The sequence below is a fragment of the Mobula birostris genome, chromosome 25 (genome assembly GCF_030028105.1).
Source record: "Mobula birostris isolate sMobBir1 chromosome 25, sMobBir1.hap1, whole genome shotgun sequence".
NCBI lineage: Eukaryota > Metazoa > Chordata > Chondrichthyes > Myliobatiformes > Myliobatidae > Mobula > Mobula birostris.
In genome coordinates this window covers 17,663,913-17,685,933 of record NC_092394.1, presented here as the reverse complement: position 1 = coordinate 17,685,933, position 22,021 = coordinate 17,663,913, and the positions used below count along the sequence as shown (strand labels likewise).

General features: G+C 40.8%; 1 protein-coding gene across 5 annotated transcripts in view; it reads right to left on the bottom strand.

The window, feature by feature from the left end:
• Window positions 1-22,021, bottom strand: part of synrg (synergin, gamma) — a 124,564-nt gene that overhangs the window by 85,140 nt on the left and 17,403 nt on the right. For all 5 annotated transcript variants that reach the window (XM_072243347.1, XM_072243348.1, XM_072243351.1 and 2 more), the window contains 4 exons: window positions 13,819-13,952; window positions 12,787-12,917; window positions 12,039-12,144; window positions 5,852-5,963 (listed from right to left, as the gene is read on the bottom strand). In XM_072243347.1, the coding sequence (XP_072099448.1) occupies window positions 5,852-5,963; window positions 12,039-12,144; window positions 12,787-12,917; window positions 13,819-13,952 (483 nt within the window). The remainder of the gene's footprint in view (window positions 1-5,851; window positions 5,964-12,038; window positions 12,145-12,786; window positions 12,918-13,818; window positions 13,953-22,021) is intronic.

Here is a 22,021-nt window from a genome sequence, read left to right as displayed (position 1 = left end):
TAAAACAGCTATCAAAAATGTTTTATTACAGAGTGTTTAAAAAACTGGCAACAACTGAATTAGCACAGATTAAAGCCTGTAAATTGGTTAAATACCAGTTAGAGTTTGCAAACAATGACTGCTTTCTATTGCACTGTAAGCAGGAGCAAAAAGCATAGCAAGAAAAGCTGAAGATTAGACATTATGACATCAAATTGTTGTTTTCTTTGGAATGTATCAAGAAGTTGTTATTTGGTTTGACTTCAATTTATATCTTTGTTATTTAATTTTTTAAAAATCACTAATTTCTCTGTTGTCAGTCAACATTTAAGAATTATCAAATAGGTTTCATATTTGCAGTTGAAGACAGAATGTGGTTAACTAGCAAAATGACCATTATCACTCTAACACCACACACAAAATGCTGGTGGAATGCAGCAGGCCAGACAGCATCCTTCGGAAGAAGCACAGTCGACGTTTCGGGCCGAGACCCTCCCTCAGGACCCTTCATCATCATTCTAAACTGTCTTCTGCTGATCTCACCATGCAACATCTCCCCCATCCCTCATGACACTGCGATGTCAGTCTCTGAGGCTGACATGTGAGCATCCGTCAGGAGAGTGAACCCATGGAAAACATCCAGCCCAGACAGGGTACCTGGCCCATTACTAAAGACCTGTGCTGATCAAATAGCTGGAGTGTCCACTAATATATTTAACCTCTCGCTTCAGCAGTCTCAGGTCCCCACCTGCTTCAAGAAGGCTTCAATTTTTCTGCTGCCTAAGAAGAACATGGTAACCTGCCTCAATGACTATTCACAAACACCAGAAAATCTGCAGAGGCTGGAAATCCTGAGGAAGACATACAAAATGCTGAAGGAACTTAGCAGGCCAGGCATCATCTATGGACAAGAGTAAACAATCAATGTTTTGGGCTGAGACTCTTCGTCAGGACTTGTGTGTGTTGCCTTCAGTGACTATTGTCCTGTAGCACTTACACCCACTGTGATGAAGTGCTTTGAGAGGTTGGTAATGAAGCATATCAATTCCTGCCTGAGAAGTGTCTTGGATCCGCTCCGATTTGCTTACTGGCATAACAGGTCCACAGCAGATGTCATTTCATTGGCTCTTCGCTCAACCAGAGAGCATCTGGACAACAAAGATGCATACATCAAGATGCTCTTTATCGACTACAGCTCGGCGTTCAACACCATCAACCCTTCAAAACTAATCAATAAGCTTCAAGACCTTGGCCTCAAAATCTCCTTGTGCAATTGGATCCTCGATCCAGTCATTCTGGATTGACAATAACATCTCCTTCGCAATCTCCATCCACACAGATGCACCACAAGGCTCTAGGCCCCTGCTCTACTCACTTTATACATATGACTGTGAGGTTAAGCACAGTTCCAATGCTATACTTAAGTTTGCTGATGACTCAACTGTCATTGGCTGAATCAAAGATAGTGATAAATCAGCATATTGGGAGGGAGGTTGAAAAACTGGCTGAGTGGTACCACACCAACAACCTCTAACTCAATGACAGCAAGACCAAAGAGCTGATTATTGACTTCAGGAGGAGGAAACTGGAGGCCATTCTTATCAGGGGACCAGAGACGGTCATCAACTTTCAATTCCTTGGTGTTATAATTTCAGAGGACCTTTCCTGGCCCCAGCATGTAAATGCATTTACGAAGAAAGCAGGGCAGCATCTCTACTTCCTTAGAAATATGCAAAGTTTCGGCATGATATCTAAAGCTTTGACAAACTTCCATAGGTGTGCAGAGTATATTGACTGGTTGCATCACAGCCCTGAATGGAAAAGCCAATACCCTTGAACAGAAAAGCCTATAAAAAGTAGTGGATGTGGCCCAGTCCCTGACAGCTAAAGCCATCCCTACCATTGAGCACATCTGCATGGAGCACTGTCGCAGGAAAGCAACATCCATCTTGAAGGACCCCCACCTTCCAGGCCATGCTCTCTTCTCGCTGCTGCCATCAGGGAGAAGGTACAGGAGCCTCAGGACCCACACCACCAGATTTTGAAACAGTTATTACCCTTCAACCATCAGGCTGTTGAACCAGAGGAGATAACTGCTTTCAACTTTATTCACTCCATCACTGAACTGTTCCCACAACCTATAGAACAGACACAAAATGCTGGAGGAACTCAGCAGGCCAGGCAGCATCTATGGAAAAGAGTACAGTCGACGTTTCAGCAGGACTGGAGGAAAAAAAAGACGAGGAGTAGATTTAAAAGGTGGGGGGAGGGGAGGGGAAGGAGACACACAAGGTGATTAAGTGAAACCAGAAGGGGGAGGGTGACATAAAGAGCTGGCAAGTTGATTGGTGAAAGAGATATAGAGCTGGAGAAGGGGGGAAAGGGGGAGGACCACCAGAGGGAGGCAATGGGCAGGTAAGGAGATAAGGTGAGAGAGGGAAAAGGGGATGGGGAATGGTGAGAGGGCAGCATTACCGGAAGTTCGAGGAATTGATGTTCTTGCCATCAGGTTGGAGGCTACCCAGATGGAATATAAGGTGTTGTTCCTCCAACCTGAGTGTGGCCTCATTGCAACAGTAGAGGAGGCTGTGGATTGACATATTGGAATGGGAATAGGAAGTAGAATTAAAATGGGTTGCCATTGGGAGACCCTGCTTCTTCTGGCAGATGGAGCATAGGTGCTCGGCAAAGCAGTCTCCCAATCTACGGTGGGTTTCACCAATATACAGGAGGCCATACTGGGAGCACCAGCCACAGTATTTGACCCCAACAGACTCACAGGTGAAGTGTTGCCTCACCTGGAAGGACTATTTGGGGCCCTGAATGGTAGTGAGTGAGGGGGTGTAGGGGCAGGTGTAGCACTTGTTCCATTTGCAAGGGTAAGTGCCAGGAGAGAGATCAGTGGGGAGGTACAAATGGACAAGGGAGTCACATAGGGAGCAATCCCTATGGAAAGCAGAAAGTGGGGGGACGGAAAGATGTGCTTGGTGGTGTACTCCCGTTGGAGATGGTGGAAGTGATGGAGAATTATGTGCTGGATGCAAAGGCTGGTGGGATGGTAGGTGAGGACAAGAGGAACCCTAGCCCTGGTAGGGTGGTGGGAGGATGGGGTGAGCGAAGATGTGTGTGAAACGGAAGAGATGCATTTGAGGGCAGCGTTGATAGTGGAGGAAAGAAAGCCCCTTTATTTGAAACAGGAAGATATCTCCTTCGTCCTGGAATGAAAAGCCTCATCGTGAGAGAAGATGCAGCAAAGACACAGGAATTGAGAGAAGGGGATGGCGTTTTTACAAGTAACAGGGTAGGAAAAGGTGTAGTCCAGGTAGCTGTGAGAGTCCGTGGGTTTATAATACACATCAGTGGATAAGCTGCCTCCAGAGATTAGAGACAGAGAGATCATGAAAGACGAGGGAGGTGTCAGAAATGGACCAGGAAATTTGAGGGCAGGGTGGAAGTTGGAGGGAAAGTTGATGAAGTAGATGAGCTCTGCATGGGTGCAGGAAGCAGCACCAATGCAGTCGTCGATGTACCGTAGGAAAAGTGGGGGTTGGACGCCAGTGTAGACTTGGAACATGAGACTGTTCCATGCATGTTCCATGCTGACAAAAAGACAGTTATAGCTGCGACCCATGAGACTGCCCATGGCTACACCTTCTGATTGAATGAAGTGGGAACAGACAAAAGAGAAATTATTTAGAGTGAGTACAGGCTCCACTAGGCGGAGGAAAGTGGTGATGGAGGGGAAGTGGTTGGGCTGGTGTCCAGAAAGGAACAGAGAGCTATGGACTCACTTTCAAATACTCTTCATCTCAAATTCTTGATATTTATTGCTTATTTACTTATTATAATTTTTTTTTCATTTATATTTGCACAGTTTGTTATCCTTTGCACACTGGTTGTTTGTCCGTCCTGTTGGGTGTGGTATTTCACTGATTCTATTATGTTTCTTGAAGTTAACATGTATGCTGCAACAAAATGAATCTCAGGGTTGTATATGGTGACATATATTTATACTTTGATCTAATTCCCACATATGAATAAGAAAATCACGCAAAAAAATGACAAACCCAAATGTGAGAATATCACTTTCCCCCACTTGTCTACTGTTTCTTTTCCACCAAAGAATGTTAGATATATTAAATAAACTGTTTATCACTGCTTATATCCAAACAATGTACTTCTCACTTTATAAGAGTACAACAACAGCCAGTCATACCTGCACTAGACCAGGAATAACCTCGGAAGAAGAAAGCAGGCTACAATTTTTATTAGGATTCTTCCCTCCCTATAGTAAAATGGGATAACCAAGATTGCAGGGAAGGCAAAGATTCTGCGTAAATTGGTTAGTAGTCTTAACACATGAAATAAAGCACAAATAAGATCCCCCTGTACCTTTTGAAGGATTTCAGAGGGATGCTGTTAGATGCAGTGTCGCTGACAGAATATATTAGCCACAGCATAATAAGGTAGCATGTTAGGTTTCCACATTTAAGAACCATGTAACATATCATTAAAAAAAAATCACAATCCAATTAAATTTCGGAATTAATCCAGAGTAGTAACACTGCATAGTAATTCAATCTCAAATGGTAAATAACAAAATATTGACATCAAAGACAGGCATCCTAGGTAAAGAGAATTGAAACAAATGTGACTATTGCCTTAACACAATAAGTTATATTACTTAGATCAAAGAACTTTATATGTATTTGTGTATATTGTATAAATATTCAAATTTGCATGAGAGGCTGGTTTTGCTTCAGTATAAAAGTGGCTCGAAAATGTAATTGTATAAAGTACATTTTAAATAATTAATTTTAAATATTCATTCTTTGGTTATTGTTCAAGTGGCTAAGCCTTAATTGTTCTACAGTGGCAGTGGCAAGGAGTCACCTCAGTCGCCAATACTAAGCCAACCTCATCTCGCAGACACATTCAAGAGCAAAATCACAGGTTGTTTTTCTTTTCCGTTCTCATGGAGGAAGAAAAGCAAGTTTGCAGTCATCAATGCTGCTGAAATCAGCCTAAACTGATCCAAGAATCAGGCTTACACCCTTTCTGATCCTTGTGGTACCCTTCTATATTTATCAATTAAGAGAGCAAAACAGCTTTTCTTCAACTGGAGGTACAGCTCTATCAACGCAGATCGATTCTAGATTAATCCCTGTCAGTAATAGGTTGCAGAATACCATTCAGAAGGATCCTTCGATATGGGTAACAGTGCTAACATATACAAGACACTAAAAATAATTTTTGTCTAAAATCTATTGCAAATGTTTTTCAACCTGGATTAATGAAATCAAACTGAAGTTTGGCTGCAATATGCCACATGAAATTTGATCTTTTGATTCAAAAGACTCATATACATCAGTAATCAATATTTCCTCCCTGCTTAAAAAGCTGTGATGTTTAGAAAACCTGTGATGCCTTGCACTTTGCCTTTTCAAAATTGATTAATTACTAGCTCTTATTTATTATCTAAAATTTGGCCAATGCCTATCTGCTGTTGAAAACTCAGATGTTCTGCATTTGGTGGAAGTAGATTCCTACTCTACCCGAATCATCAGCAAACATATTTAGTATAGGGGTAGAGGGCAAAACCAAATGAAATATTTATCTTTCAGGACTGCTGCATAGCAGAAAATGACTTTCATTCAGTACAGGGTGAATATAATCTGACAAGAGATAGGGAAGGTAGAAGTCTTCAATATTTCAAATAATTTGAGTTCTCATGATTCACTATCACAATTATAAATTATTGACAAGAACATCTTGTCAAATTTTAAGCATCCAAACTGATTTTTATCTTTTTTATTTATCTTTTTCCCATTTATTTTTATGATAAGCTTCATTTGTTTAAAGAGGTACTGACCTGATTTACTGGAATGTGAAGTAGGGCCTGGGTGCATCTTTGCATCCCTTGTGAAACCAGCAAGGTTTCCTTTAATGGCTTCCAAGGCATCATCTCTGTTTTTTTCCCCCATCTGAAACCAGAATGAGAGAAGTAAGTGATTATAAAGTACCATGAAATTGGAAAGAAAAGCATTTATAAAACAAGAACTATTACACTTACACTGAGTAAAAAAATCAGAGGGTAAAGAATGTGTGTCATTCTTTTATAGGGTTGCAAAGCCAAAAAAATGAACTGCTGGCATAAAGTCCCACAGAAAGTGTGGAATGAGGGGAAAAAGTGCCTGACTGAGGCAGCATCTACACCTGCTGTAAAAACGGTAGAATAACTTAAAGGTACAGAGCAGAGAACCAAAACCATTGTATTTTACTGCATTTCATGACATTATAAAGGTAACTACCTCAAGGCAGCAAACAGGAATTTAAAGAAAAAAAAGTACAGTGTAAGCTACTCTTAACCAGCTTCTAGCAGCTGGATGTGATAGGCAATAAGCCAAGATAAGAAACAGCTTGCCTGCCAAGGGAGGCCAGCATGACACAGTAACATTATAGTATATAAAAAATACCAAAAATAAAAACCAACACTTCAAAACATCAACAATGTCTCACTATGGACTCAGCCAGCTGGTGAATCAAATTGTATGTAACTGCCATATGTCCCTCACATTTCACAAACTCATTATAAACACTCTCAGTCTATTAATCCAGCCAAGCATGATACATCATTCCATGTGACAGATTGCACTCTACACTAATCTATAGTTTCTTAAGCACACAATTCTAGAGCTTTCACAGAATAAATAATGCGTTCTTATAACCTTTGACAATACGCTTCAATTATCAGCAAGATTTCATTTTAAAGGAATTGAAGAGGACAGCATTAATTATTTTTTGCTGGATATCTGCTGTTCAGAGGCCATCAGCAGCAACTGTTATTGAAAGGTAAAGCAGACAGCATTTTCTCCAACTGCATATACAAATACAGAAATTATTATGTTACTGTCCAAGCTGCCCCTCAAGGAACAATACAGATATCCAAGAGCATCCAAATACACAGAAAGGCCTGAAATTGCTGTATTCTCATTAAGGATACCCATTCAATCAGTCAGCAAATGGCTTCTCCATTCCAGCACATACACAGTATATTTTTAACCTCAAGACAATATTAATTGCCACTGAAAAGTAATTTTTATAGAAGTCAAACCTCATTGCTTCATATTTTTAGTTGTTGAAGCCAATAATGGTCTCTTTTATCTCTCAAACGTTTATTATTATTTAATTGATTTAATTACTGTCATTAAGGATTTTTCAGAATCAGGTTTAATATCACTAGCATATGTCATGAAATTTGTTATTTTGTGGCAGCAGTACAATGCAATACATAATAAATTTTGGAAAAAAACTATGAATGACAGTAGTATATATGTATATTAAAATAGTTAAATTAATTAAGTAAAGAAACACAGAAATTTAAAAAAAGTAGTGATGTAGTGTTTATGGGTTCAATGACCATTCAGAAATCAGGTGGCAGAGGGAAACGCAAACAACAGGAATTCTGCAGATGCTGGAAATTCAAGCAACACACATCAAAGTTGCTGGTCAACGCAGCAGGCCAGGCAGCATCTCTAGGAAGAGGTACAGTCGATGTTTCAGGCCGAGACCCTTCGTCAGGACTAACTGAAGGAAGAGTTAGTAAGAGATTTGAAAGTGGGAGGGGGAGGGGGAGATCCAAAATGATAGGAGAAGACAGGAGGGGGAGGGATGGAGCCAAGAGCTGGACAGGTGATTGGCAAAGGGGATATGAGAGGATCATGGGACAGGAGGCCCAGGGAGAAAGACGGGGTGGGGGGGGGGAACCTAGAGGATGGGCAAGGGGTATAGTGAGAGGGACAAAGGGAGAAAAAGGAGAGTGAGAGAAAGAATGTGTGTATAAAAATAAATAATGGATGGGGTACGAGGAGAAGGTGGGGCATTAGCAAAAGTTAGCTCTAACTTCCGCTAATGCCCCACCTCCCCCTCGTACCCCATCCGTTATTTATTTTTATACACACATTCTTTCTCTCACTCTCCTTTTTCTCCCTCTGTCCCTCTGACTATACCCCTTGCCCATCCTCTGGTTCCCCCTCCCCGCCCTGTTGTCTTTCTCCCCGGACCTCCTGTCCCATGATCCTCTCATATCCCCTTTGCCAATCACCTGTCCAGCTCCTGGCTCCATCCCTCCCCCTCCTGTCTTCTCCTATCATTTTGGATCTCCCCTCCCCCTCCCACTTTCAAATCTCTTACTAACTCTTCCTTCAGTTAGTCATGACAAAGGGTCTCGGCCTGAAACATCCACTGTACCTCTTCCTAGAGATGCTGCCTGGCCTGCTGCATTGACCAGCAACTTTGATGTGTGTGGCAGAGGGAAAGAAGCTTTTCCTGAATCACTGAGTATGTGCCTTCTGGCTTCTATACCTTCTTCCTGATAATAACTGTCCTGGATGGTGGGGGTTCTTAATGATGGACTCTGCCTTTTGGAGGCTAGTACCCATGATGGAGCTGACTAATTTTACAACTCCCTGCAGAAGCGCCCCACCCCTCACACCAGACGGTGATACAGCCAGTCAGAATGCTCTCCGTGGTACATCTGTAGAAATTCAACCTGATTTGTTAAGGATCTATTTATCTATTTAGCGTTTCACGTGCACCAGGCCCTCTGAGGCACGCCACCTCAGCAACCCCAGAACCTGATTAACTCTAACCTAATCAAAGGACAATTTACAATGATCAATTAACCTACCCACTACACCTTTGGACTGTGGGAGGAAACTAGACCCAGGATAGTGTTGGAATTGAACTCTGAACTCCAGGATGCCCCGAGTTGTAAAAGCTTCACACTAACCGCTGTGCTACTGTGGCGTCCATAATTCATGTACACAAGTTCTGAAATTTCTTTCGAGGGCATCACACTGAACTCACTTTCTAATGGGCAATGTTACAATAGTCATGGGGAATTTCAACAGGCATGTAAATTGAGAAAATCAGGGTGGTGCTGGATTCCAAGAGGGGAACCTAAAACTAAGTCATTAAGAAGGTAAAGATGGAATACAAAAGTAAGCTAGCCAATAATATTAAAGAGGATGCCAAAAGTATCTTCAAGTACACAAGTGGATATCGAATCACTAGAAAATGATCCTGGAGAGGTAGTAATGGCGGACAAGGAAATTGCAGACGAACTAAATAAGTATTTTTCATCAATCATCACTGTGGAAGACACTAGCAGTATGGTGGAAGTGCCAGGTGTCAGGGGTCATGAAGTGTTTGAAGTTACCATTACTAGAGAGAAAGTTCTCAGGAAACTGCAAGGTCTGAGGTAGATAAGTCACCTGGTCAGATGGTGTATGCTCCAAGGGTTCTGAAAGAGGAGGCTGAAGAGATCATGGAGGCATTAGTGATGATCTTTCAAGAATCACTAAATTCTGGAATGGTTCCAGAAGACTGGAAAATTGCAAATGTCACTCCACTCTTCAAGAAGGGAGAGAAGCAGAAGAAAGGAAATTATAGGCCAATTAGTCTGACAGTGGTTGGGAAGATGTTGGAGTCAATTATTAAGGATGAAATCTCAGGGTACTTGGAGGCAGATGTTAAAGTAGGCCATAGTCAGCATGGTTTCCTCAAGGGAAATCTTGCCTGACAAATCTGTTGAAACTCTTTGAAAAAATAACAAGCAGGATAGACAAAGGAGAATCAGCTGATGTTGTGTACTGGGATTTTCAGAAGGCCTTTGACAAGCTGTTACACATGAGGCTGCTTAACAAGTTATGAGCCCATGGTATTTCAGGAAAGATTCTAGCATGGATAAAGCAGTGGCTGATTGGCAGGAGGCAAAGAATGGGAATAAAGGGAGCCTCTTCTGGTTGGCTGCCATGACTAGTGGTTTTCCACAGGGGTCTGCGGTCGGACCGATTCTTTTTACCTTATACGTCAATGATCTGGATGATGGATTTGATGGCTTTATTGCAAAGTTTGCAGACAAAATGAAGATAGGTGGAGGGGCAAGTGGTTTTGAGGAAGTAGTGAGGTCGCAGAAGGGCTTAGACAGATTAAGAGAATGAGCAAAGAAGTGGCAGATGGAATACAGTGTCGGGAAGTGTGTGGTCATGCATTATGTAGAAGAATTGAAAGATTTGACTACTTACTAAATGGAGAGAAAATGCAAAAAACTGAGGCACAAAGGGACTTGGGAGTCCTTGTGCAGGATTCCCTAGAGGATAACTTGTAGGTTGAGCCTGTGGTGAGGAAAGCAAATGCGATGTTCGCATTCATTTCAAGAGGACTAGAATATGAAAGTAAGGATGTAGTGTCGAAACTTTATAAAGCACAGGTGAGGCCTCACTTGGAGTATTGTGAGCAGGTTTGGGCCCCTAATCTTAGAAAGGATGTGCTGAAACTAGAGAGGGTTCAAAGGAGGTTAACGAAAATGATTCCAGGATTGAATAGCTTGTTGTATGAACAGCATTTGATGGCTCTGGGCCAGTTATTTATTAGAATTCAGAAGAATGAAGGGTAACCTCATTGAAACCTATTGAATGGTGAAAGGCCTTGATAGTGTGTATGTGGAGAGGACGTTTCCCTTGATGGGAGAGTCAAAGATCAGAGGACAGAGCTTCAAAATATTGGGGCGTCCTTTTAGAACGGAGATGAGGAGGAATTTCTTTCGCCAAAGAATGGTGAATCTGTGGAATTCTTTGCCACAGGCAGCTATGGATGACATTTCTTTATTTATATTTAAGGCAGAGGCTGTTAGGTTCTTGATTGGTCAGGGCATGAAGGGATACGGGGAAAAGGCAGGAGACTGCAGCTGAGTGGAAAATTGGATCAGCTATGATGAAATGGTGGAGCAGATCCGATGGGCCAAATGGCTTAATTCTGCTCCTATATCTTATGGTCTAATAATGTCCAGTTGAAATGCAGGAAATCTATTGGGAATAGCTTCTACAATGAATTGCTAGTGCTAAACGTACATTGCTGACTACAAAGTTCTGGCCAGTTTTTTTTAAGATGTTCCGTACCTTTCCCCCAATTTCTCACACCTTTCCCCTTATGACCCCTCATCTATGATTAATTGATGAGAGACCTTTGACAAAGAACGGAGAGACTTTTTGAACTTGATTGGCATTAAAGGTGGACTCAGTCATTGCATCCTATATTCATCTAAATTTTCAACAAATCTTGGGAACCTTGATGAATTTTATACTATCAATATACCATCACCCATGTATATATCTGTTAAATCAAAAGTAATCATGTACAGAAGACAGCATCACTTCAGCCTAACTACCCAATCAAGCTACCTTCTGTTAAGTTAACCTCTTCAGTTTTTGAAGATCTCAACTAATTTGGTTTCTTTGTTCATTTTCCAATTCTCCAAGCCTTTGAGGGAAGGCTGACCCATCACTGATAGGGAAGGCATATTTAGAACACTGGGCTCAATCATGCTGGACACTCATTCCAGAGAATCGCAGTTATCTAGCATGCCTGGGCTCAATCAGGAGGACTTGTCTCTCTGGCCCTCCACTTCAAGAACCTAACAGCATGGTCCACATAGCATCTGGGCAGACTGCAGTTGTACATCTCCCTAAATACCTCTAACAACCTTTTACAGAAGGCAAACTGAGGCTGGATTTTTTTTTAGCAAAGAAGTTCAGAAACACTTTAAAAACTATAATTAAAATTAAAGTAAACATCTTATAAAGTTAAAGTTATAAAATGTTTTTAAAACTCAAGTAAACTAAAAATACAAATCATTTAGAATTTATTAAAAACATTAATAAGCCAGATAATTTACCTTTTCCAATGCCTTGCAAATCCCCAGTTGGCGTTTTGCATGAGGATTCCTCAAATTCATTATTAAAATTCAGACTTCCACATTTCAAAATGTGTTTATGCAAACCCACAACATACCCGAACCTTAGCAGCATAATTTAACCCATTAAATGCAGATTATGGTCACTACGCTTAAGTGTTACACAAGCAGTTTCCATAATAACAAATAGATTTGAGTCTCACCAAAGGAATTTCTGTTCTGAAACTTCTGGAAACTTTCTTCACCAATAAATGAAATAAACCAAATAGAACAAAAACACATTAATGAAACTGTTGAGTAATACCTTAGGTTTTACACTGCTCAAAAGACGAAGCTTCTGCTTTTGCTCTTCAAATTGTCGCCGCTTCCGTTCTTCTTCCATCATCTTTTGCTGTTGTTCAAACCGCTTCCTAGAGAAGCAGAAGTGACCAAGGACTAATTAACAGTGAAGTTACTGTTAAATTCACATTCCATTCTTGTACTAACACAGTAACCAATTAACCCATTACCCATCCCCCACTAAATGATAAAGTTTTCAAAAGTTAACTACTTAAATTACATTAATTGGCCTGCTTTGAGTTGAGTTATTTATAATAAAGCTATTGATTTTTAATGCAAATGTTTCAGGTAATGGTTAAGAATTTAATCACTCTACATGGAACTGACACTAGGAGAATATAAGCTTGTGTCCGCTTAGGAATAAATTAAATGCTCCTTTTATTGTCAGTACGAGTAATATGTAACAACCCACTGGGAGAGGAATAGTAGATAAGGAGACGATCGTGTGGAATATAGTCTACAGAAAAACTATATATTTAACAAATGATGACTTGACTTATTTCTACAGTTTATACTTATTGGGTTCAGGAACACTCAAAAAGCATTTGCCAGCTTGTGACCTGCTAATCACTTATCCAAATCTGCAGCCCTACAAAAATCATTTCCACTACATAATAACCTAAACAATAGCTTCCTTTTGCCTAGTATTTCTAAGGTAATAACATAAGCTGTACAATTACTACAAAATCATTCCAAACAGAAAAGAATCTTACTGTTGCTCTTCAGCAAACTGTTTTTGCATATCTGGCGTGTACTGTGGCGGAGAAGGACGCATTGCCATGTAATGATGCTGTGGCATATATGGCATTCCAGCTGGTGGCATTGGACCCATTGTCATTCCACCCTGATTGACGTAAAGATTATAAATAATTAAAACAGTACCTCCAATTGAACATAACAGAAACAAATAAAGTTATTCAATCGAACTTGCTCGCCTTTCTGGTTAGTTCCATTTCCAGAAGCTGCTCATCTACCTTGGACCCTTTAAGTCAAGTTAAGTACGGCTTTATAATAAAAATTGTCTGATGAAAATATCACCATGGTAGCCCAATACACACTTGAATGAGTTGTTAATAATTAAGCCAACATTGTACAACACATGAGAAAGCAATTAATGGCCAAGTGTACCCTTTAAATAAACATTCAATTTGCACAGTGCCCATCAAGAACAGTATTCATTTTGATAAAGCTTTTGAGTAACATGCAACAATAAATATTCTGTCTCAGAACTAGGTTTAAACGGTATCTTGCACAGCATGGGGTAGAATTGTGATGTCAACGAACCCAAGGCTATAAATCGTTATTGTGACCTGATCTGTGAAAGGGGTTGGGGGAGAGAAATATGGCACTTGGAAAAATAGGTTGGGGGCAAAAAGCATTTAACTGCACAACTTCTCATTTCCTGCATAATGTACAGCTTGGTGTGCAAACAGTTACCTCTAGATAGCCATCTGGGTTGCATAATTACTGTTTTTGAGACCCAATTAGACTTCCGTATTTTACCCTCTTTCTGGCTGAAATAAAAACACGATATAGGCACAATATATTTCTGCTCATATTTCTCACTGTTGGTAACATCATCCACATCTTGGAGGAGACAAGGAACTTGATCTATTAAAGAAGTGGTACCATGCTTAACCATTCAGAAGCTATTAATATAGCCAAGATGCTCTATTCTAAATATCATACTGATGTTCTATTTTAAATATCATAAAATAATAGTCAAATTTTTATTACTGAATTACCTGCATTGGCATTGATCCAGGAGGCATTTGTGAACCAAAATTCATTCCCATCATGCCTTGCATGTTGGGCTGCATCAAAGGTACCATGGGAAATCCTTGCTGCTGCTGCTGTTGCTGCTGCATTGGTGTCATACCTACACAGAAAAAATGGGAAATGGAAAGCTTCAGTTCAACTTTGAGTGGTTCTTTAAAAATGAGGAATAACACAGTATTTGAACAATTTCATTAGAGTTAAAAATATAAAACATAGGAAACAATAACAGGAGTTGGCCCACTAGAACTCTGAGCCTGCCCTATGGTGCAATAATGTCAAGATTGATCCATTTTTGGCATCAAACACCATTTTCTTGATACTAGCCAATCCACTTGTAATTCAAGTGTCAAGCTCTACCTTCAATATATTCAATAACTTGCCCTTTTGTCCTAGACTCCCCAACCATGGGAAACATCCTTTCCATATCTACTCTGTCTAGGCCTTTCAACATTTGAAAGGTTTCAATGAGATCTCCCCTCATCCTTCTAAATTCCAGTGTGTACAGACCCAGAACCATCAAACGTTCCTTGTATGATAATTGTTTCATTCCTGGAATCATCCTTGTGAACCTTCTCTGAACTGTCTCCAATGGCAGCACATCTTTTCTTAGATGAGGAGCCCAAAACTGTTTACAATACTCAAGGTGAGGTCTCAACAGCGCCTTGTAAAGTCTCAGCATCACACCCCTGCTCTTGTATTCTAGACCTCTTGAAATGAATGCTAAAATTACATTTGCCTTTCTCACCATTGACTCACCCTGAAAGTTAATCTTTAGGGTGTTCTGCACAAGGACTTCCAAGTCCCTTTGCCCTCTTAGATTTTTGGATAGTCTGCACATTTACTTCTACTACCAAAGTGCATGACCATGCATTTTCCAACATTGTACTTCATTTGCCATTTTCTTGCCCATTCTCCTAATCTGTCTAAGTCCTTCTGCAGGCTTCCCATTTCCTCAACACAACCTGCCCCTTCACCAATCTTCATATCATCTGCAAACTTGGCAACAAAGCCTGCTACTCCATCATCTAAGTCACTGATATACAGCATAAAAAGAAGCGGTCCCAATACTGACCCCTGTGGAACACCAGTAGACGTTGGCAGCCAACCAGAAAAGGATCCTTTTATTTCCATTCACTACCTTCTACCAATCAGACAATGCTCTAACCATACCAGTAGCTTTCCTGCAATACCATGGGCTCTTAACTTGATAAGCAGCCCCATGTGTGACACCTTGTCAAAGGCCTTCTGAAAATCCAAATACACAACATCCACTGCATTCTCTTTATCTATCCTACATGTAATCTCCTCAAAGAATTCCAACAGGTACATCAGGCAAGATTTTCCCTTAAGGAAACCATACTGACTTTGTTCTATCTTGTCCTTTGTCACCGAGTATTCTATAACCTTATCCTGACCAATTGACTCCAACATCTTCCCAACCACTGAGGTCAGGCTAACTGGTCAATAGTTTATTTTCTGCTGCCTTCCACCCTTCTTTAACATTTGCAATTTTCAGAGTATTTGCAAATTACAGAGCAATGTTTGAGGTCTCCCTGCACAACCCAGTCATATTACAAGGGGCTGTGAATGGAGTTGTTCTGAGCTAGGGAGGGGAAAATATAATCTAGCTTGAGGTATATCTTGAACTTTGTAGAATGGGGGGCTCTTTTCTCATCTCCCATCAAGGCTGAGATTTTTAAAAACTCAACCACAGGATGGACGTGTTTAATTCTAAAGACAGGTCTATTGCTCTAGATGCTGAGTATAAAACTCATCATTGCACAAAATTAGCTTCTTTCACCAGCTACCACCTTGCCCTGACCTGTACATTGCTCAATTTAAATCATACCTTGCAATTTGTCAATATCCATCCTGTCAATGTATCTGCAGCAGTTCTTGTTATTTTGCATAATCTATAAATGACTTTTTTGGTGTGTCGAAGCAATAAGATCAATTGAATCAATTTCCCACCCCATCCAAACCACCAGTTTCCCAACTAAACATAGTGGAGTAATTAACTCACTGCAAGTGTAACAAATGATAACAGTTGACCGGAAATAGATTGAAACATGATATCTCATACTTAAATATGACAGTTAACAAATTTTAAATAAGCTTCATGTAAACACCACCAAAAAATAAACATAACATTTACAATTACACATACACGTCCATTTATATGGGGATAAACACTTTCTCTATAAGATCAATAAAATAAACCAATTTGATTAAATGGCAAAAATCAACAGAGCAGCTGAATCATGTAGTCAGAATAATAATGTGTGGTTATATTTGTACTGAGCTATGTAAGCGCAGGATGACACAATAGTAGCAGCATTTGTCATCTTAAGCAAAGAAAAGGATATTAGAATTGATACCAATGTGCCCAATTTAAATTATTTCTAAATCCAGCCACTATCTTGGAAATGCAGATATGAATAAAACCACCTCAAAGTGACAGGTGCCTTTGCTGGCTTAAAACCTATATTTGTCATCTCACTTATATTTGGAGGCTTCAAGCTGACTAACTGGAAGGAGTATCACAGGATGATGTGGCACCTCTGAAAAATCGTATTATAGTAGCCTCTTAGACAAGAGAAAAAATTCTGATATAGAAAAAAAATGCAAGGCTAAAGAAAAATTTTATTTCCTGCAACTTCAAATGATGCATACAACTAAGTGTGCTTGGCTGATGTTGAATTTTATCAATAGCTTCAAAGCTATCAAACTCCAGCTTATGATTACATTTGCCAGCAAGAGTTCTGAAGTAGACCAATATCCTGCACAAGACTTGGACAGGCACAGTAGAGTAGCGACTAACTTAACATTAAACAGCGCCAGTGATCTGGGTTCAATTATCACCACTGTCTGTAAGGAGTTTGCATGTTCTTCCCGTAACCATGCGAGTTTCCTCCGGGTGTTCCAGTTTACTCCCACATTCCAAAGACATACAGCTAATTGGTCATATAAGGGTAATCGGGCAGTGCAGACCCACTGGCCTGAAGGACCTGTTACCGTGTTGTATGTCTAAATAAATAAAGACATGTGTTGCTGACACTGGAAGTCATTCCAATTTACTAAATGTAAGAAGTCAAATCCCTTTCAGTTCGGGATACTGCTAAACAACATCGTATAGCTGGTTGAAAATAATACAAAATTATAACACAAATTAAATCTAACAGAATGACATCTGGTTCTGTTGTGTTTACCCTTCGGCTATTTTTACAAACCAAAGGGCGTTGGCACAATGCTGTTACAGCCCGGGACACTCTGGAGTTCCGAGTTCAATTCCGGCACCATTCTGTAAGGAGTCTCTGTACGTCCTCCCTGTGGAATGCATGGATTTTCCTCGGGTGCTCCAGTTTCCTCCCACAGTCCAAAGATGTACCGGGTAAGTTAACTGGTCATTGTAAATTGTCCCGTGATTAGATTAGGGTTAATCAGGTTTGTTGGGGGTTGCTGGGGTGGCATGACTCACTACTCCACACTGTTCCACTAAAATAAATAGCTCCTCAGATGTGGAATGCACTCCAAGTTTTCCAGAGTCTCCTTTGTTAGTCTTTATAATCGAAGATGGGGAGTGATGTGTTGTACAAAGCAAGCAGGTTAATAAGACCATAAGACATCAGAGCAGTTCTCCTTTTGCTTGTCCTGTCTTTCCTCTCTTTTCTATAAATATTATGTGGAGATTTGTGGCATATATGACTATATGATATATATATATACAATATCTGAAATACATCTTATGGAAATGTCTGTTTGATGATGAACTTCAATAAAAAAAAGACATCAGAGCAGAATTAAGCCATTGGGCCCATTAAGTCTGCTCCGCCATTCCATCATGGCTGATTTATTATCCCTTTCAATCCCATTCTCCTGCTTCTCCCCATAACCTCTGAACCCTGACTAATCAGGAACCTATCAACCTCCACTTTAAATATACTCATGGACTTGGCCTCCATCACAGTCTGTGACAATGAATTTCACAGATTCACTATGCTCTAGATAAAGAAATTCATCCTCATCTCTGTTATAAATGGACACCCTTCTATTCTGAGGCGGTGCCCTCTGGTCCTAGACTCACCCACCATAGGAAACATCCTTTCCATATCCACTCTAACTAGAACTTTCAATATTCGAAAGGTTTCAGTGAGATCCTCCCATTCCTCTGTGAGTACAGGCCAAGAACCATCAAATGCTCCTCATACATTAACCCTTTCATTTGTGGAATAATTCTTGTGAAACTCCTCTGGACTCTCTCCATGCCAGGTACATCTTCTCTTCGATAAGGAGTCCAAAACTGCTCACAATAGTCCAAGGGTTGTCTGACCAATGCCTTATAAAGCCTCAGTATTACATTCTCGCTCTTATATTCTAGTCCTCTCGAAATGAATGCTAACATTGCTTCTGCCTTCCTTACCACCAACTCAACCCGCAAGTTAACTTTTAGGGAATCCAGTCCCAAATCCCTTTGCACCTCTGAGTTTTGAATTTTCTCCTATTTAGAAAATAGTCTATGCCTTTATTCCCTCTACCAAAGTGCAAGACTATATACTTCCTGACACTGCATTCCATCTCCCACTTCTTTGCCCATTCTCTCAATTTGTATAAGACCTTCTACATACTCCTTATATCCTCAACACTACCTGCCCCTCCGCTTATCTTCCTATCATCCTCAAACTTGGCCACAAAGCCATCAATTCCATCATCCAAATCATTGACACATATTATGAAAATACGCTGCCCTAATACTGACCCATCACTAGCAGCCAACCAGAAAAGACCTCCTGTATTCCCAATCTTTGCCTTCTGCCAGTCAGCCAATCTTCTATCCATGCTAGTATCCTTCCTGTAATACCATGGGCTTTTATCTTGTTAAGCAGCCTCCTGTCAAAGTAAACAACATCCTATGACTCTCCTTTGTCTATACAGCATGTTATTTCCTCAAAGAATTCTAACAGATCTGTTCCCCCGAGACTTCCATGCTGAATTTGGCCTATTTTATACCCCGAAACCTTATCCTTAATAATAGATTCCAGCATCTTCTCAACCACTGGAACCAGGCTAACTGACCTATAATTTCCTTTCTTCTGCTTCCCTCCTTTCTCAAAGAGTGGAGTGACATTTGAAACGTACCAGTCCTCTGAAACTTTCTCAGAGTCTAGTGATTTTTGAAAGATCATTACTAATGCATCCACAATCTCTTTGGCAACCTCTTTCAGAACTCTGGAGTGTAATCCTTCTGGTCCAGGTGATTTATCAACTTTCAAACCTTTCAGCTTCCCTAGCACCTTCTTCTTAGCAAAATCAACTACACTCAGTTCTGCCTTGACACTCTCGAATTTCTGGCATACTGCTAAGTGTCCTCCACAGTGAAGACTGATGCAAAATACTAACTGTTTGTCCAACATTTCTTTGCTCTTCATTACTAACTCTCCAGTGTCATTTTCCAGTGGTCCAATTTCCACTCTCACTTCTCTTTTTTTTTATATATCTGAAAAAAATTTCCAGTCTTCTCTTATTTTATTGGCTAGCTTTTCTTCGTATTTCATCTTTTTTTCCTCATGACTTTTTTATTTGCCTTCTGTTGATTTTTTAAAGCTTCCCAATAGTCTAACTTCACTAATTTTTCCTACACTATATGCCCTCTCTTTTGGTTTTATGCTGTCTTTGACTTCCCTTGTCAGCCATGGTTGCCTCAACCTCCCTTTAGAATACTTCTTCATCTCTGGGATGATACAGAAATCTGAAACACTGTCCCCTGCACCAATTTCTCTGCCATGCATTCATCTGCCAAATCATCCTATTCTTACACTCACTGGCACGTAGCACAGGCAGCAATCCAGAGATTACTACCCTGGAGGTCCTGCTTTTCAGTTTTCTAATTAACTCCTTATATTCCCTCTTCAGTTCCTCCTCCCATTTCCTACCTATGTCATTGGTACCAAGATGTACCACGACTTCTGGCTGCTCACCCACCCCTTTACAATGCTGTGGACCTGATCCAAGACATCCCTGACCACTGGCTCCTGGGAGACAAAATACCATCCAGATCTTTTTCACATCCATAGAATCTCCTGTCTGCTCCTCTGATTATGGAATCCCTTATCATTACTGCAGTCCACCCCTCCCCCCCCCCAAGTCCCTTCTGAGCCGCAGAGCCAGAGAACCTGTCGCAGCGTCTTCTAAGTGATAGGTCACTCTCTCCCAACAGTATTCAAAGCAGTACGCTTATTACTGAGGGTTCACCACAGGGGTACTCTGCAACGGGTGTCTGTCCCCTTTCCCTCTCCTGACAGTCACTCAGATAACTGTCTTCTGCAACTTAGGGGTGACTACCTCTCTGTAGCTCCTATCTATTACCTCCTCATTTTCCTCTTATGAGCCGTAGATCTTTGAGCTGCAGCTCCAGTTCCTTAATATGGTCCCTAAAAAGCTGCAGCTTGATGTACTTTATGCAGATGTAGTTATCAGGGAGTCTGAAGGTCTCCCATAATTCCCACGTCTCACACAAAGAACATACCACTAACTCTGGACCCGTTTTCAGTGCACTACTAGCTATGTACTAATAGACAAAGAGAGGGGAAAAAATCTTACTGGAAACTTCCTTAACCTCTGCTTGAGCTTGTCCAAGAGTGTTCTTGCTGAAGTTTGGTGAGCCAAAGCCTCCCATTCTAACACTGCCGTGCACACATGTGCAAAAAATGGCTGCTGTTTACGCCTTCCTTCCTATTAAGTCTTCAAAGTTCAGAATAAATTTATTAATAGAGTACATATATGTCAGCCCAGAGGTTCATTTTCTTGCGGGCACACTCAATGAATCCATAATGGAATAATAACCACAACAGAATCAATGAAAGACCTTACCAACTTGGGCGTTCAAACTAGTGTTCAATAGACAACAAACGGTGCAAATAAAAAAAGAAATAATAATAATAAATAAGCAATAAATACTGAGAACAAGAGACGAAGAGTCTTTGAAAGTGAGTCCTTAGATTGTGGGAACATTTCAGTGAAGTTGAGTCAAGTTATCCCTTTTGTCTCAAGAGCCTGATGGTTGAGAGGTAATAACTGTTCCTGAACCTGGTGATGTGAGTCCTAAAGCTCCTGTGCCTTCTGCCTGATAGCAACAGCGAGAAGAGAGTATGTCCTGGTTGGTGGGGGTCCCTGACAATGGATGCTGCTGTTCTGTGACGACGCTTTGTGTAGATGTGCTCAATGGTGGGAAAGGCTTTACTTGTGACGGACTGGGCTGTATCCACTACTTTTTGTAGGATATTCCGTTCAAGAGCATTGGTGTTTCCATACCAGGCCATGCTACAGCCAGTCAGTAGACTCTCCACCATACATATATAGAAATTTGTCAAAGTTTTAGTTGTCATGTCAAATCTTCGTAAAGTCCTAAGGAAGTAGAGCCTTTTTTGTAATTGTACTTATGTACTGGGCCCAGGACAGGTCCTCCGACATAACAACATGGAGGAATTTAAAGTTGCTGACCTTCTCCACCTTCTGATGAGGACTGGCTCATGGACCTCTAGTTTCCTCTTCCTAAAGTCGATAATCAGCTCCTTGGTCTTGCTGACATTGTGTGAGAGGTTGTTGCTGTGGCACCACTCAATCAGATTTTCAATCCCTCTCCTATATGCTGATTCATCACCACCTTTGATTCGGCCAACGACAGTGGTGTTGTCAGCAAACTTGAATGTCACACTGGAGCTGTGCTTAGCCACACAGTCAAAAGTGTAAAGCGACTAGAGCAGAAGCTAAGCACACAGCCCTGTGGTGCATGGAAATGGTGCACACCTGTGCTGATAGAGATTGTGGAGCAGATACTGTTATCAATCCAAACTGACTGGGGTCTGCAAGTGAAGAATTTGAGGATTCAATTGCACAAGGAGGTATTGAAGCTTATTGATTAGTTTTGAGGAGATGATGGTACTGAATGCTTTGATGCGGTTGATAAAGAGCATTCTGAGGTAGGCACCTTCGCTGTCCAGATGTTCCAGGGTTGAGTGAAGAACCAATGAGATGGCATCTGCTGTGGGCAAATTGGAGTGGATCCAAGTCACTTCTCAGGCAGCAGTTGATATGTTTCATCACCATCTTCTCCAAACACTTCATCAGTGTGGATGTAAGTGCTTCTGGACGATAGCCAATAAGGCAGGTTAC